Genomic DNA, 15,886 nt, shown 5'->3' with positions numbered 1-15,886 from the left:
TAAAAATCGATGACCAACATTTTCTAAGATTGATCAACTTTCAGCAAGTCACTGGCGCGATACACTCTAAAAACAGTTGGGTTCAAAATAACACCATTTCGGGTCAAAAATGGACCGCTCCACAACTCGGGTCAGTTTGAACCAACTTTCTAGGTTGTTTTTGTACAAAACAAGCCCCAAAAATTGGCGTTTTTTTACAATACAAGGCAAGAAAGTGGGTCAAATTGAGCCAATTTGTGCATCGGTCCATTTTTGACCCCAAATTGTGTTATTTTTAACTTAACTATTTTTAGAGTGATAGGCAGTTTTTACACCAGATGCCCTTCCTGACACAAGTAAACCATTTTTATCTTGCGTCAAAATAAAAACTAACCCAAATTGGCTCAAAAAGGGACCGAACCAACTTTTGGGGTAATTCTTTTAGTTGCTTTTTATTTCTTTTTTACTTTTGTTCTTTGATTTCAGTTTGTTTTAATTCGTTTTTAGAGCAGGTTTGTTGGTTTTTATTTCCATCCATCCATTATCTGTACCGCTTCTCCTCACAAGGGTCGCGGGGCGTGCTGGAGCCTATCCCAGCTGTCTTTGGGCAGTAGGCGGGGGACACCCTGAACTGGTTGCCAGCCAATCGCAGGGCACACAGAGACAAACATCCGCACTCACAATCACACCTAGGGGCAATTTAGAGTATCCAATCAACTTACCATGCATGTTTTTGGAATGTGGGAGGAAACCGGAGTGCCCGGAGAAAACCCACGCAGGCACGGGGAGAACATGCAAACTCCACACAGGGAGGCCGGAGCCGGGATCGAACCCACGACCTCTGAACTGTGAGGCGGACGTGCTAACCAGTCGACCACCGTGCCGCCCTGGTTTTTATTTTATTTTATTTATTTATTTCAAATTCTTTTTGTGTAGTTTTTAGCTTTAGTATTAGTTTGAGGTTTTTTTTTAATATATATGGAGTATTTGTCAAGTATTGTGTAATAAACTGCAATTATCAAACAACTGTGTGACCTTTATTCTTACTTTCACTAATGAAATAAATAACATTTAAAATGAACCCGAAAAGCTTATGGATGCTATTAATTGACATAGACATAAACGAAGCCCATTTTCGCTGTACTCATACTTTCAGTGAGTTTTATAAACATAAATTGTAGCTTCTGTTAATTTTTTTGTTTTTTTAAAGCATATTGCAATAACAGATTTTTTTTTTTTTTTTTTTTTTTTCAATTTTAGCGCAGACATCTTTTTGTTAACTATAATAACCTTGACACGCACCAGACAATCAACTCACTTGCGTGGTCTCACAGCCGTGCGGCAAGTGCGCGGGCTTCATTTGGTACGCACAAGACCCCGGTCTCACAGCTGTACAGCAAGTATAAAGTGGCATAACTAACGCAACTAACTTCCTTTCCTTTCTTTTACATCCGCATGGATGACGTTCCTTTACCTCGTTTTGAGACCTAATTTTCATGCAGACAAATGCTTAAGGTGGTTCCTCCCATGACTGTAACCAACTCAACGTTGTCATATTTGCGTCTACCTTATTAAGACTTATCTCCTTGAGAATGGTGTCGTTGTTGCATTTTTTTCCAGCATATTTGTCATATCTGTTTTCATTGTCGCTCCTTTCTGACTGCACCGACTTGTCAGAAGATGTTCATCGTCGCACACGGACGAAAATAAAGCTCGGCTGCACGTGCGCACGCGCACCTCCGTCCATGCGTGCGCGTGCACACAAACGCACACGCGCAGTCAGCTGTGCCCTTCCCACAGCTCGTAGCATGAAAACGGAACACATTGCCTGTCCCTTGCCTTACACGCGCGCGCGCGCACGCGCACACACGAACCGAGCAGCTCAACCTAGGCACACTCTTAAAGAGACAAGGACGCACAGGCAACTTCCATATGGCAGCAGCACACCTGGAAAAAACTTCTACAAAGTGAGCTTTATGCATGATTCTGTTCTAAAAATAATTATTTTGTATATATAGCATGAGATTAAAAAAAAAAAAAAAAAAGGAATAAACACAGGTGGATGTTCATTTGGATAGATGACAGGCACAAGGCGGCAATGATGACCACAACGTGGTCTCGCAGCCGTGTAGCAAATACGAAAGCTTAACTTGGTATGCAAATGAGCGTAGCTAACCGCGCGGTCTCACAGCCGTGCGGCAAGCGCTATAGCTTAGGCTAGCATGCGCGATAACCAGAAATGATCGGCGTGGGCTCAGAGCCGTGCAGCACATGTTAAAGTTTAAGTTGAAGACCATAACTGACTTTGCAAGGTCTCACAGCCATACGGCAAAGCCCAGAGTGTGGAAAACAAGTGAGTGCCTGAGACAAAGAGGGTGGGGTACACCCACGGACGTATATATGAATGGACTATCAGGCCCCTTGTGGCTGAATCCGAAAGGCAGCCATCTTATGTTGCCACTGTTACTGACAACTTCTGTTATTGTTTTCCACGGACCATTCGGAGTATATTACAGTATTTCGGTGTCATGGATTGTGACTGACAGAGGTTAGGTTTACATGTCGCAGCGAATTTAGTCCCGATGGGCTTTGCGTACGTTTCAGTGTTCTGATAACATGATGCGGTGCAATTTTTGAGTAGCACTCAGAGATATACCTTGTGCATGTAGCACTTCTCGCAGACTTATTGGGACAAAAAGTATGCCATAGACGGTGGTATTTTTGCCACTGAGACAGAAAATAATGTGAAAACGCATCGGAGAATTCTATGTATTCAAGTTCGGCTGGCTAGGCAAGTGGCAACGTAAGATGGCCGCCAAGCGGGATTGTTAGTCCATTCATATATGCGTCCGTGGGTACAAGTAACCTCCACACAAGGAAAACCTGAGGCACATTTCGAACCCCCGAGAACCAGATGTGCCAACCACTGGGCTACCATGCTGCCCAATTAAAAAGCCAATTTTGCACAGTAGCCCCCCTTTAGAGAATAGGAAAGAAGACATGGTGGATTAGCATAGCACTTTTGTTGTGTAACAACAACAACGCTATCGTGAAGAAAAGCCAACTTGAACTTGAGCTGAGAGGGGGGGGGGAATATTAGATGCTGCGCCTTTAAGAAGCCCCCACCTTCACACAACAGGGGGTGTGGGAGCGAAATCCTGGAACAGCGATTGAAAAAAAAAAAAAAGAAAAAAAAAAGCACCAAGCTCCACCACCGGAGAACGGTTTCAAGTCGCCCACCCTTGCCTGGACTGAAACCCTGCCTGATTTGTGGGCAATGTTGGGGATGTAGAAAAAAAAAAAAAAAGGAAAGCCGGGGAGAGAGAGAGCGAGAGAGAGAGAGAGGGAGGGAGAGAGGCGAGGTAGAGAGAGAGAGGGGAGAGACAACACTAACCGGGTAGCTATGGAGATAGTAGCTTTCCCTGCTCGCTTTCTTTGACAGGTGTCGAGGAGTGGGATAAAATCAAAAAAGTGTAAGCCGAGCAGCCTGCAAGATGTACGGCAAGGGCAAGGGAGCCGTGGTCCCCTCTGATAGCCAAGCGAGAGAAAAGTAAGTCAATTATCACTACTTGCGTGTGTGTGATTGGGGGGGGGGCGTTGTTAGCCTAGCCGTGGCTAAACTTGCTAACTTGGCTAACTACTGTCATTCACATTTTAAAGTGTGACTATTTATCTGCTACTTTAGCCTTGTTCAGCTCAACCGTAACAACCGCTTCCCAGTCTCTCTTAAATTGAGCTTTAAAAGTGTACCCACGATTCGCATGTGCAACCCCCCCCCCCCCCACCCTTCCCCCGTACGTGCTAACTAAGGCGGCGGTGAGGGGGTGAACAATGCCTTGTAAGCAACCCGGGCTGAGAGGCTTTGTGTCCCCCACCGGTAAAAATAGATAAACAGCTGTTTGCTGGTGTTTATTTGCTCCAGACCTTCACCGGCTCGCAGGGCCACATCGTAGCCGCGCATGTTTGCCCGCTGGTCGGATGCCGTTCAGCCAGCCCCCCGCTGTTTGTTCGCCGCCCTAAAAACTTTGTATTTCCCCGTTAAAACTGCCGGAAGGTGTCGGTTTTGGTGCTGCCGACTGGAGCCGGAGCGTTTCAGACGGACATCGGCGCGGGGACTGGTGCGCTAGCGTGGGTACGAGCGGTCACAGCTGCCGGTCTCTTTGTTTGGAGCCGATTGCTCGATGGGGTCTGGTTGTAGTGCGCTTCTTACGAGCGCACTGAAATGCGTTGGGTTTAAAAGTTGAACCATCGTGCATAGTTATCTTTTACCATCACCGGCACATCATGCACCACTGAGCCAGGCTCGGCTCGACGAGCTCTACAATCGGGACTTTCTCAGCGATGTTTCTTGTTGTCTTTGGAATCATTCGTTCTAGATTACCAACTGTAACTATAACAATGTTATTAACTGTGTTAACTGTTTACGTCACATTATTAACCGTCTCACAAGAGACCCCCCGTCCCCCCAAAAAAGTTAAGCTGTTAAAAATCAATCAGCAATGTGAAGTACTGCAGCAGCCGCTAAAAGTTTTTAGCCATTTATTTTCATGAAGTTCAAGGTGCCATGCCCAAGACGATAACCAACTCAACATGGTCCCACTGCCATGTAGCAAGTGCAAAAGTTTCAGGTGGCATAAACGAAACCGTCCTCTTATCCGGCATGCTCTCAAAGCCGCCATGCAGCGAGTGCGAAACCCTAAGGTGGCATGAATGAGACCGTCATTGTGTCAGCAGGGTCCCAGCTATGCGGCGTGGGCGAAAGCTTAAGGCGGCGCCAACGAGATAGTCTCTAACCCTGCACGGTCTCGCAGCCGTGCAGCGGGTACGAAAGCTTAACGTGGCACCAATGACCCCGTGGTCGAATTTGTGTCTTGCCAAGTTGTGTTGTGTTGTTGTTCTGCGATATTAGGCAGTCTCACAGCTGTGCAGCAAGTGCAAAAGTGGTACGAATGAAACAGTCTCGAACTGTGCATGGTCTCACAGCCGTGCGGCAAGTGTGAAAGCTTCACGTGGCACCAATGACACCGTCTCTACCTCAGCATAGTCTCGCAGCCGTGCAACAAGTGCGAAAGCTTAAGGCGGTACCGATTAGACCAACCATATCAAAGTCAAGGCCCGCGGGCCACATCCGGCCCGCGAGAATGTTTTCTACGGCCCCTGGGATGATATTGCTTTATGATTAGATCCGGCCCGCAGCAGATGTGATCGGGTCCTTGGCGCCTGCCGATGACGTCACGCTTTAAAATATGTTGTAGCGACTTCCAAGAACACGGACGTAGTTTAAGTATCACTTTTTGAATTAGTCCACCCGGCTACTGTGGGCCGCAGCCGACGCCAATGCAGTCCGACAACCGTTCAGTCAAAAAAGAGCAAACGGCTCTCGCTCGCATGCCCTCCCATCCAGCGAGCCGCACGATGCATTCATTAACCTCGGGAACGACACAACTTGGCAAGACACAAATTCGACCACAACACGGATAACCCAATTCGTTACACAGTTTCTGTAATATAATAATATTTCTTTGCATCTATGTTTGCCACCCCCTGGCTGTTGTTATAACGAACATTACCTGCTACTTTTGCGAGGATCGTCCTTCGGTCGCCCACGTTGCCGACTGAAGACTTCACGTCACCGTTTCGTGGCTTTCAGAATCGGATTGTGGTGAAAAGAGTAAAACACGCTTTATTAAGAAATACTTCATGTTGGAAATCTCACCTTGTTTTATTATTAGTAGTTGTTGGCATTTGATAAATTCATTGAGTTTCGACGTAGTACTGAGATGTCCCACACTGTGAGCAGGCATTGAACGCTCCTCGAGCGCTAAGTCTTGATCGCGAGAGACGTGGTTTCTTTTCTTTTTCCTCCTTCGACACGGCTAGCTAGTAGTTTGTTCGTGCCAGCCAACTCGGTAGTTGCAGATTTCCCGTGTTTCACCACGTTTGTTGTTCTGTGTAAAATGTGAAAAGGTGAGTTTAATCATTCCAGTTCGTGTCAGGTAACTGCTGTACATGATCGCCTAGATATGTTCTCGTGAGTGACGTCACGTCGATGATGAACGCTAGTTAGTTATTTCGGCTAGTATGCTAACTACTCTAGTGATGAGACGTGTGAATGTGTCTTTTATGAATTGTTTGGCTGTTTCATTGCTTAATACGGTGAATTGTAATGTTTAGGCATATTGTTAACTAATGGATATGTATTGTATGATGTTGCTAGGTTGATGCAGACCACAATAAATAGACGTGTCAAGTGGAATACGGGCCTGTGTTTTCTGACAGGAGCACCCACATTCACACCTTGCCACTCTAAATTCCGCTGTTCTTGTTTCACAAGACGGGCAGCGGCGTCTTCTCGGGTCATAAGCGGAAGTGACGTACGAGCTGCCTCGCAAAAGTAGCAGTAATGTACTTTATTTTCTTTTTTATTTAGTAACTCCGAACATAATAACACAACAGCCAGAGGGGGGGGGGGCAAACAGAGGCAAAGAAATATATTACAGAAATATAAAGTGTGACATCATCAGCAGGCGCGAAGGACCCCAATCTGGACATTTTAAAACATTTCAATGAACATCCTATCATCGGCTCGTCGCAAATATTTTTATTTGGCCCTCCGTCCGTTTGACTTTGACACCCCTGAATTAGACAGTCCCTAGCTCTGCATGGTCTCACAGCTGTGCAGCAAGCGCAAAAGTGGTACGAATGAAACAGTCTGTGCATGGTCTCACGTTTAAAATTTGTAAGAGATTCAAGGCATATTTTTTTTGAAATTTTTACCAGGTTTTAAGGCATTTGGAGGAACCGCCGTATTGCCGCGCCATCGAAGCCATCACTCGCTTCCCGTTTCCCCGTCCCTCTTTTGCCGCTCGCGCTTCTTCTCCAGTGCCCCGTGTTGAATTATTGACAACGGACCCGAGCAGCTTCTCTCAGGCGAGTGGAGCAAGACACGGTGGGGCGGCCTCATCCGTGTTGAAAGAAGGCCGCCGCTATTGTCAAAGACGCGTCCTGGGCCGCGCGCTAGGTGTGGCGGTCACGGGGTAGCGCGGGGAAGAATTTGCGCTCTCACGCAAGCTAACCCGAGGCTAACGCTAACAACATCTTCACTCACTGCCCCCTTTTGCCAGAGGACAATAAAAAGAAGGCTCCTTTTTCTGTTTACTTGATTCTGTTTGACATGAAATCAGCCACTGACGCCATTTAAAACATTTCAAACTCATGTTTGTAGGGCCCAACCGATATGGATTCCTTTGGTCACGATATTTGCGGGGGGGTATCCAATAACAGATTAATAAGACAAGTAATTTAAAAATGTATAAAATAACTTGTTTTTTTGGTCTATTAGTTTGCAACAACAAAGAAATGGATTGCTGATGAATTTATGTTTAGATTTATGGTATAAACGTGCGCAGCATATAAGCAACATTGAGTGAAGTTGCTGGCAAAACATTATTTATGCATGATGTCATTCACTGCTCAACCTTCACTTGTCAATCAAGTAATCAATAAAAATTGTTCGTGCAAATATGTTTAAAGCTAACGTGGCTCAGACTTCTGGAGACAAATTCCTTGCGTGTTTTTACACATTACACAAAAAAAAAAACTAAACGCGTATTTAAAAAAAAAATCTGGTTAGAAATAACAAAAATAAACTCACGCCCACACATGCACACAGCCCGTAAAAATTTCATAGAAGGACTCTCATCCACCATGTAAACATGAATGAAATGGCCCATTTTTTTTTTTTTTTTTTTTTTTTCCCAGCTTTGCTGTAGTTTAAATCCTCGATGAGGGGAAGAGTTTATGCACAGTTAAGCACTTTTTGTGTTTGTGTGTGCGTGTGTGTGTGTGTGGCCCAAAATGGTAGTGACCTGCAAGTGACAGTGTCTTACACTCTACACCAGCGGTCACTAGCAGCTTTGTGACCTACAAATTGCTAGGAGCTCTAAGGAAAGTGGTCAGATTCCTGCGGCCGTGTGGTCAAGTATGCGTGCGTGTGTGAGAGCGAGAGAGAGAGAGAGACTTTGTGTGCGCGTCCGGGCGCAAGCTCGCGTGTGTGTGAGAGGTTGTCAACAGTACTGCAGTCTTGGTCTCTTGGTCTTTTTTTTTTTCATGACTAATTTGCGTTAGAATCACAGACACGGTGCCTTGAGATATGAGTTCATTTCTTTCCTTGACTACGCTTTTGTGTTCAAGTATCAGTTACTTAAAGGGTTATATATGCGTTTACCGTTAGCTCATTCGCTGCCAGACATTTTCAGACCCTCTTTTACCCTAAACAATTCGAAAAAAAAAAAATAGAAATAAGTTCCTGGGATTGAATGGCTGGACTGTGAGAAGACAAATACATTTGTCAATGGCAGTGAATGAGTTAAGTGTTAGTATTAAGCTAACCGATTAAAGGCTAAGAAATCTGCTTGTTCAAAATAAAGTCTTCAGGATTGGCAGTGGATCCTGAAAATTGTTAGCCAATTTGGCTAAATAGTATAAAAAGCTCTTAGCCACATTTACATGATGTTAGCCACACCATGTGTGGTTATGAGGCTAAACGTGAGCCACATTTAGCCAGTTGAAACGATGTGCGCCCAATTAAAAGCACCAGCGCAACAGTTAATCGTTCGACAACTAATTGATTGTCAAATTAATTGACAACAATTTCAACTGTCAATGAATCATTTAGCGCCATCGTTTAAACTCAAAGTAGTCCAAATCATCTCATTTTAACCTAATTTTAACATTTTGGTGGCCGTGGGCGGGGGGGGGGGGGTGTTGGGGGGTATCTGTTGAAGTTGATTATCCATTAAAATTGAAATTGTTTTGTTTTTTTCACGGCCTAAAAACACCAAATACAGTAGAAACTTGTTTAGCACTTTTTTGATGGCCTTCAAACACCAGTACAATAGTATTGTACTGTATGTAAACATACAAAAGTTTGAAACTGGTTGAAGAGTTTTGAAGTTGATTCCAGGTGATTCCAAATTAGTTTCTGTTTCCATTGTAGTAAGTTGTCAGGTTTATTGCCGATAAACTCCACTCTACCGCTTTGGTGGCGAGCTTTTGAGACATCTCGAAGAACCCGTCTAACGTGGGAGGCTTGCGTCACAGTGGGAAAAACATGTTTGGTTGCCGTGAACGCAGATGAGCAGGCGCTTCAGTGTTCCTTGAACAGGAGAAGTTTTAATTCATCCCGTCCCTGAGAAACAACCTGCCAAAATAGCATCTCGGCATAATTTATGATCAGCGCTGGAGGCCAAAGCGGATGACTCATTGGCGGTGATTGTCATCAAAGTGCGGCTAGCTCAACCTTTACCTTAATCATCGGCGCTTTCGAGTCGTGCGCTGTTTGTTGTGGTGAACCGAACACAATACATCCTTTTTTTGTGTGTGTGTGCGTGCGGTTGCCCTTGTCGTCACCTGAGGCTGATGCATTTTACAGCCAACACTTAATTGTAACTTGGTTTTAAGTAGAACTTGGTGAGAAGGCTTTTCAATTGTTTTCACTTTTGTTTATAGAACAAGGAACCATTAATGACATGATACAAAATAGGGGTTACTCTTTGTTTCATTTTCATTCTGCGAGTGCTTTTATTTCTTCTGATGCCAAAAAAAAACTTACAGCATTATCTTGCATCAACTTCCCTAGAAATAATTACATATTTTTTTCAGAAAGTAGAAATTTTGAAGAATTAAAGAATAGAAAATTGCTATTAATCTCATACAATTTTAAGGAAAATGTAATATTGGGATTTATATGTCTTTCTTTAAAATTATCTGTCATTTTTTGACGGGGAAATTTCATGTGTTAAATGTACTAGTGGTATTGATACTTGGTATCGGTGACTTCTCAAGAGTTGAGTAGTCATACTGGTATCGGTCTGAAAAAAGTGGAAAATGTTGACATTTGAAAACTCTAGTGCCTCTCTTTTCACTGTCATATTGTTAGTGGAGGCAGTGCACACCAGCGGGGACATGTTTCAACTGTGGAAGCTGCAAAAAAAGAAGAAATAAAAAAAATTAAACAAAATCTGCCTCATAATTTATTATTCAGTGCTTACTTATAACGGAAAATATTGTGAACACAGGTTAAAGCTTAAAAAGGGAAGGCAGGCTTGTTGGCGTTGTTGACGCTCTTTTCTCGGCCTCCGTTTCTCTTCCAAATCAATGGATCTGTTACTTTCAAAAGTGGCGATTTCTTCTCTAACAGTGGATCTCCAGAGAGGTCTGTCCATTGCTAATTCCTCCCAGTGGCTGTAGTTGATGTTACATTTCTTGAGGTTCCTCTTTGTAATGTTTTTTTTCTGTCCACCCACTGAACGCCTACCCCTTTACAAGTTGGGAGTAAAAAAAATCTGTTTGGCTAGGCGTTGATCCGGCCACTCTACCTAAGTTGGTGTTGGATAACATAAGCCTCTGATACTACAGTTATTGCCGCACAGACGTGGTCCACTATTCACAAATATCTGGGATACCATTCGCTTTATGATGAAGTAATGCATTCTGGACTGAGAGAAGATTTTATTTTATTTTTTTTAGGTGCTAAGTTTAGTCCGAGTTGTTAGTGGACGTTAACATAAGGTATTTTTTAGGGCTGCAGCTATCATATATTTTGGTATTTGGATATCCTACTGAAAATGCTATTGAATAATGGAGTATTTTGATAAAAATAAAACTTTATATTTTTGCTGGATTAAAGAAAAATATGAATACAAAAGGGAAAACAACACATTCCATTTAATAATGAGCAGCCAATTTAGATAATCAACATTTTTAACTTGAATTTAAACTGTGCATAGCAGCTGTATTTTCTTCTCTGGAAACATGAGTGTGTATGGGACAAAGTGACTTCGGCACCACGAGTAGTGATTTTGACGGCGAAAAAAAGCACAATTGAATGAACCGGTTTTTCTTAACAAATCGATGAGTTTGAACTGCAATTCTGCCAGGCTGTCAGCAAAAGTGTGCAGAGTCATTTTTGCCGATTAAACTGCCTGTAAAAAGATTGTCAGACGGCTCTCGCCCACTGATTTGGGGCACTCGCGTAGCCGGCTAGCTGCTAGCCACTAGACGCTAATCCTGGCAACAGGCACCATAAATTTAATGTCAGCGTAATTAATTGGAGGTTGTTTTTTTTTTTCAGCACCCTCAATTAGCGATTGAGCATGATTTGAGGATGACGTTGTGCTGATGTTGGTGGCGAATGTTTGTGACGGCAATATTTACTGGCACCAACTACAGTCGGGAAGACGGGTCAAGACAGCCGGGAACAACTTCAAAATAAAAGCAGACAAAGGCACTGATGTGCATGTAGTCATAATTAGGCTAATGTTTATTTTGAAGTTGGTCTTCTTACCGTGTATTATCGTCATGTATAGCATGAACAAGTGTTGGTGCGGCCGGCTTGATTGTCGACCCAGGTACTCAGCGCATAAGAATCATAAGCATTTTCTTAACCCATGATTTGTATGATTCGCAATATTGAGGGAGATTTTTTTTTTTTTTTTTTTTTTTTTTTTGACATTTTAAAAAATCGTTCAGCCTTAAGCCTCGCTCCCTTTTTTTAGACAGAACAGTGACACTGCTTTACAAAATCAGAAAGATGTCAACTTTCACAGGCCATATGAAAGGGGCTACTCTGGTAAACTTGGCAGCATATTCAAGTCCGAGGCTGTAACAGGGCTCCAGACAAACTTTTTTTTTTTTTTTTACTAGACGCACAGTGGCCCATAACTCCAGATTTTAGGGCCGCAAGTCGAAAATTTAGCGGCACTTACGACTTGTGAAGTAAATGTTCACTCCGCTCATTTTGACTATATTACTGATACATGGGCCAGTGTGGAGCAGAAGTTTGTCAATATGTCAAGAAAGGACATTTAAAAAAAAAAAAATCTGCTCATTTAGTGGTCACACAGGTAGATGAGAAATTGACTTTCAAATTTTAGGAGCAAAATGCCACCATTTAGGGGCCGTCTGGAGCTCTGTGTAAACTTCCAATAGCCGACTCGGCATCAAAGCAACGCTTGGCATACAGATTATCACGAGACCGCGTTTCATTAACCGACCGATGATCGACAGCAGGCTACTTACTGTCCCTCTCATTAGTGCGGGATTGTCCTGTCAAGAGGTCTTTCTAGCCAGAGCGCACTGTCATATCCGCGCCGCCGCTCGATTGATGGTCCATTAATGGCCTATTAAACACGACTAAGCGAGGGAGTCGGGGAGCACAATGTCAGGTCAATAGGGGGTTTTCCCTACTTCTCAGCACGATTCCGGTGTCTGTTAATAGACTAGGTGTGTCCCCTTGCTTTATAACAAAATGTTAATGCCACTTTTACTTCCCGGGTTGTTCTTACTGACCTCCATTATTGTGTTCACTGCCGGAATCGGTTGATTATTAGCCGATTAGCCATGTGGCTAGGACAGCAATAATGCTCCAGGGTCAGTTTGACCTGGCCGCGTGTTTAATGATTCATAAGTGTCCAAAACTGAAAAGAATCCCAATAAACATTGTTTTTATGTCATTATTAATTCCTTTGCTAACCATTCCAGTCAATATTTAGTGGATTACCGCTCACAGATTATGGTTCAAAGGGCACATTTCACCCAGTTTTCATTTACAATATGGAAAATGAAGCATTTTTATTGTGTACTGTATGTTGATGGCGCTGGATTTGCGCTTTAGGTCCATGTCTTGACTTTTTTTTTTTTTCTATTTCCATGTACATTCGTACAAGTGACACATCCGATATGTCTGACTTGACAAAGAATAAAACATAAATAATACAAATAATAAACTTTACATAGTCTTTGCTCGGCTTGTGCGTCCCCCCCTCTTGATTTAAATGAGGGTCACCTCCAGATCAGGCCGCAAACATCTAACGTGGCATATTTAGACCACGTTTAATTGCTGGAGTTTGGATTTACAGCATGTTTTTTTTTAAATGTTTATTTGTGCTTTTTGGGCAGACGTGAGTGCGTATACGTCACCTGTCGTCGTGTTTCAGTGATGTCAGGCTGACGTTGACGGGGTACGCCTGACCTGTGCGTTTACGGTGCACTTGCAAATGGCACATATCCGATATTCATCTGACTTTCATGCACATTGGAGGAAGCCTGACTTGGATCTGAGGATATCTGATCCCATGCGTATTTTTTTTCTTTTCATTCACTTTGTCTTGAAGCTTTATTCCAATCGTAACACAAAAATTTTAATTGTCACTTGAACCACGCAAATCCAACCTTAAGCCAAACCTAAGAAGTTTCATACTGAAAAACTACTTTTAACTTGAAAGCAGCGTCCATTTGACTTTGACTGTCAGCAGCGATTCAAGTTTAGTACCTTTTGAACCGCTGAGGAAAATACAGAGTTAACCAAAAGGAATAAACAGTAAAAAGTCATTCTCCATTTGACAAATGTGTCACGACGTGTATTACAAGAGAGCCAGTAAAAAGCCACTAATTGTTTTCCTCTGAATGTTTATTCATTTAAAGAGTCACAATCACCGGGTGCTAAATTTTAATCACAGACAAGTCAGGCTGTTTCTTTGTGAAAGTTTTACACTTTGTTCAGTGCTGACAAGCGATCAGCGGAACGCCTCGCTTTGTATTACATCTAATCTCTTGGTTGTAAACTGCTGCAAACGAAATAATTCTGTCTTGAACCCGTTTTGTCTTTAACTTACTGTTTGCATTTCAGGTTGGCGTTGTATGTGTACGAGTACCTGCTACACGTGGGAGCACAGAAGTCAGCACAGACCTTCCTGTCTGAAGTAAGACTTTCTGCCAGTAATCTTAACTCATTCAGTGCCAGACATTTTCAGACCCTCTTTTACCCTAACGTTTGGGAAAAAAATGGGAAAAAATATATATATAAATAAATTCCTGAGATTTAATCGCTCGACTGTGAAAAGACGTGCAAATTCGTGAATGGCAGTGAATGAGTTAAAAGGAGGCAATCCATCCATTTTCAATAGTGCTTTTTTTTCTCATTAGGATGGTGAGCGAGCTGACTAGGCATGAGCCGATATTAGATTTTGACTGTATGATAACCATGAGCAAAAATATCACAATATTAAAATGTCCTTTTTGAAATATTTATAGAATATTTGGTACATTTAACCATGTGAAGTTTAAATCAATAAATAAATCTTAACATTCTTCTGTTTTACTTCTTAGTAAGTCACAGTGTCCCATCACCGGTCAGCTATTTTTAGATCAAATCTGTGGGCGACTCATGTTGGCCTTCCAACTAACTAGTACCCGCTGGAATTATTTTTTTTTTATTTATTTATTTTTTTCTCAGGACAATGCACATTAATTAACAGATGGAAAAGGCATCCATGTTCAGTGTCTCTTTCATCTTGCTCCCTCCCTCCCTCCCTCCTCCTCCTCCATGCGTAACTGCATTTTTTATGAAGACACCCGATAAAGTTACGTCGTGCTTTCCTGGCGTGAACGCCGCGTGTGATGTCAGCTCAGCAACACCCGATGCGGGCCTCTCGAGTCGTATTATCAATTTATCAATTTCAAACAAAGCCTCAGTAACTTGGGGCAGTCAGATGGATGGAGACAGGCAAGCCTCCAAGTGTCACTGGTGGGAAATGTTGTTGTTTTTTTCTCTCTTTTTTTGTGTCCTATGTCAAAAGTGTTTCAAAATTTCGCCCATATGACATTTTGGAATCTTTACATTGTGATACCAACGGCAGAGGTAGTGCTCTTTTGGCCCTGGTATCAAATCATGTAGCCATTGAGGCTTTTCCGTTGGCTTGACCAGCGACCACAAGGCGTGATTTAATGTCCAACATTCAAGCCGACATTGAGCAAAGTTGCGGTGGCCCGCCAGAAACGGCAGTTTTAAAACGATACCTAACAAAATTTCATAATCTATGTAGACCACCTACCCGTGGATGAAATAGTGAAGCATGTGGTCTCACCCGGATAAAAATCGTGCAAGCATGACGATCAAGGCAGCCACTTAAAATATGTACAGTAGATATTGGGATTTAAAATACGCATTGACCGATTATCGGCCAGGCCGATTATCGGCAGCGATATTTGGCTTTTCGACGAATATCGGCATCGGCTTTTTTTAAAACTCTGCTGGCCGATAATAAATCAATTTAAAACTGTGTAAATCAAAACAAAGATATGTGAAAGTTTAACATTTTGAAATTTCGAACTTTGTTGAAAACTACATGGCGCTATTGTTTACGTTTTTCCCTTTATGCTTTTTAAGACATGCTGACAATCCTGGGTGCTCCCTGAACCTTTTGTTAGAATTTTATAACAGAGATGTATACTGTCAAAAATGTCTTGTAATAATGATTTTTAAAACATCACCATTTATGCAAACCTGAAACATTGTTCATTAAACATGCTTAAGGACGTTACAACAAAGTTAAGTTCTTTAGATTTCGATGCCAATATTTGCCTTTTCACTGAAAATGAATATCGGCTCCAAATATCGGTTATCGGCCTCATTGACCACTAATAATCGGTATCGGCCCTGGACAATCATATCGGTTCATCTCTAAACAGTACTTAACGGAATTCTATCAGGAGCGGATCAGGGTTATCTGTTCCGAACCGCACGACAAAGAACAGAACAGAACGGGGAGACTTAAGTGTAGACATGGCTCTGTCGTACCCAAGTGGTTCTTAGCTCCTGTATGCCAAGGAAACCTCGTGGTAGTGACTGTGAGTCTGTCTTCTTCCTTTCCTAGATACGATGGGAGAAGAACATCACGTTAGGGGAGCCTCCTGGATTTCTCCATTCGTGGTGGTGGTGAGTATCACGAGGAGTTCCACTAAATTGTTACGCTTAATTGCAGCGCTTCCACTTTAAAAATGTATAAAAAAAAAAAATCAAATCAGACAAATTCACATACTTTATTCACAAAGAGAGAGAGAGAGA

General features: G+C 42.6%; 1 protein-coding gene across 5 annotated transcripts in view; it reads left to right on the top strand.

The window, feature by feature from the left end:
• Nucleotides 1-3,189: 3,189 nt before the first annotated feature.
• Nucleotides 3,190-15,886, top strand: part of LOC147137210 (single-stranded DNA-binding protein 3) — a 40,041-nt gene continuing 27,344 nt past the window's right edge. For all 5 annotated transcript variants that reach the window (XM_086049712.1, XM_086049711.1, XM_086049710.1 and 2 more), the window contains exons 1-3: nucleotides 3,190-3,529; nucleotides 13,670-13,742; nucleotides 15,696-15,757. In XM_086049712.1, the coding sequence (XP_085905838.1) occupies nucleotides 3,474-3,529; nucleotides 13,670-13,742; nucleotides 15,696-15,757 (191 nt within the window). In that variant the 5' untranslated portion in view covers nucleotides 3,190-3,473. The remainder of the gene's footprint in view (nucleotides 3,530-13,669; nucleotides 13,743-15,695; nucleotides 15,758-15,886) is intronic.

Source organism: Filicampus tigris, chromosome 13 (assembly GCF_054856515.1).
Source record: "Filicampus tigris isolate MCC_2025a chromosome 13, RoL_Ftig_1.0, whole genome shotgun sequence".
In the NCBI taxonomy this organism is placed as follows: Eukaryota; Metazoa; Chordata; class Actinopteri; order Syngnathiformes; family Syngnathidae; genus Filicampus; species Filicampus tigris.
Note: the sequence above shows the minus strand (reverse complement) of the source record. Positions and strands in the feature narration are given on the sequence as shown.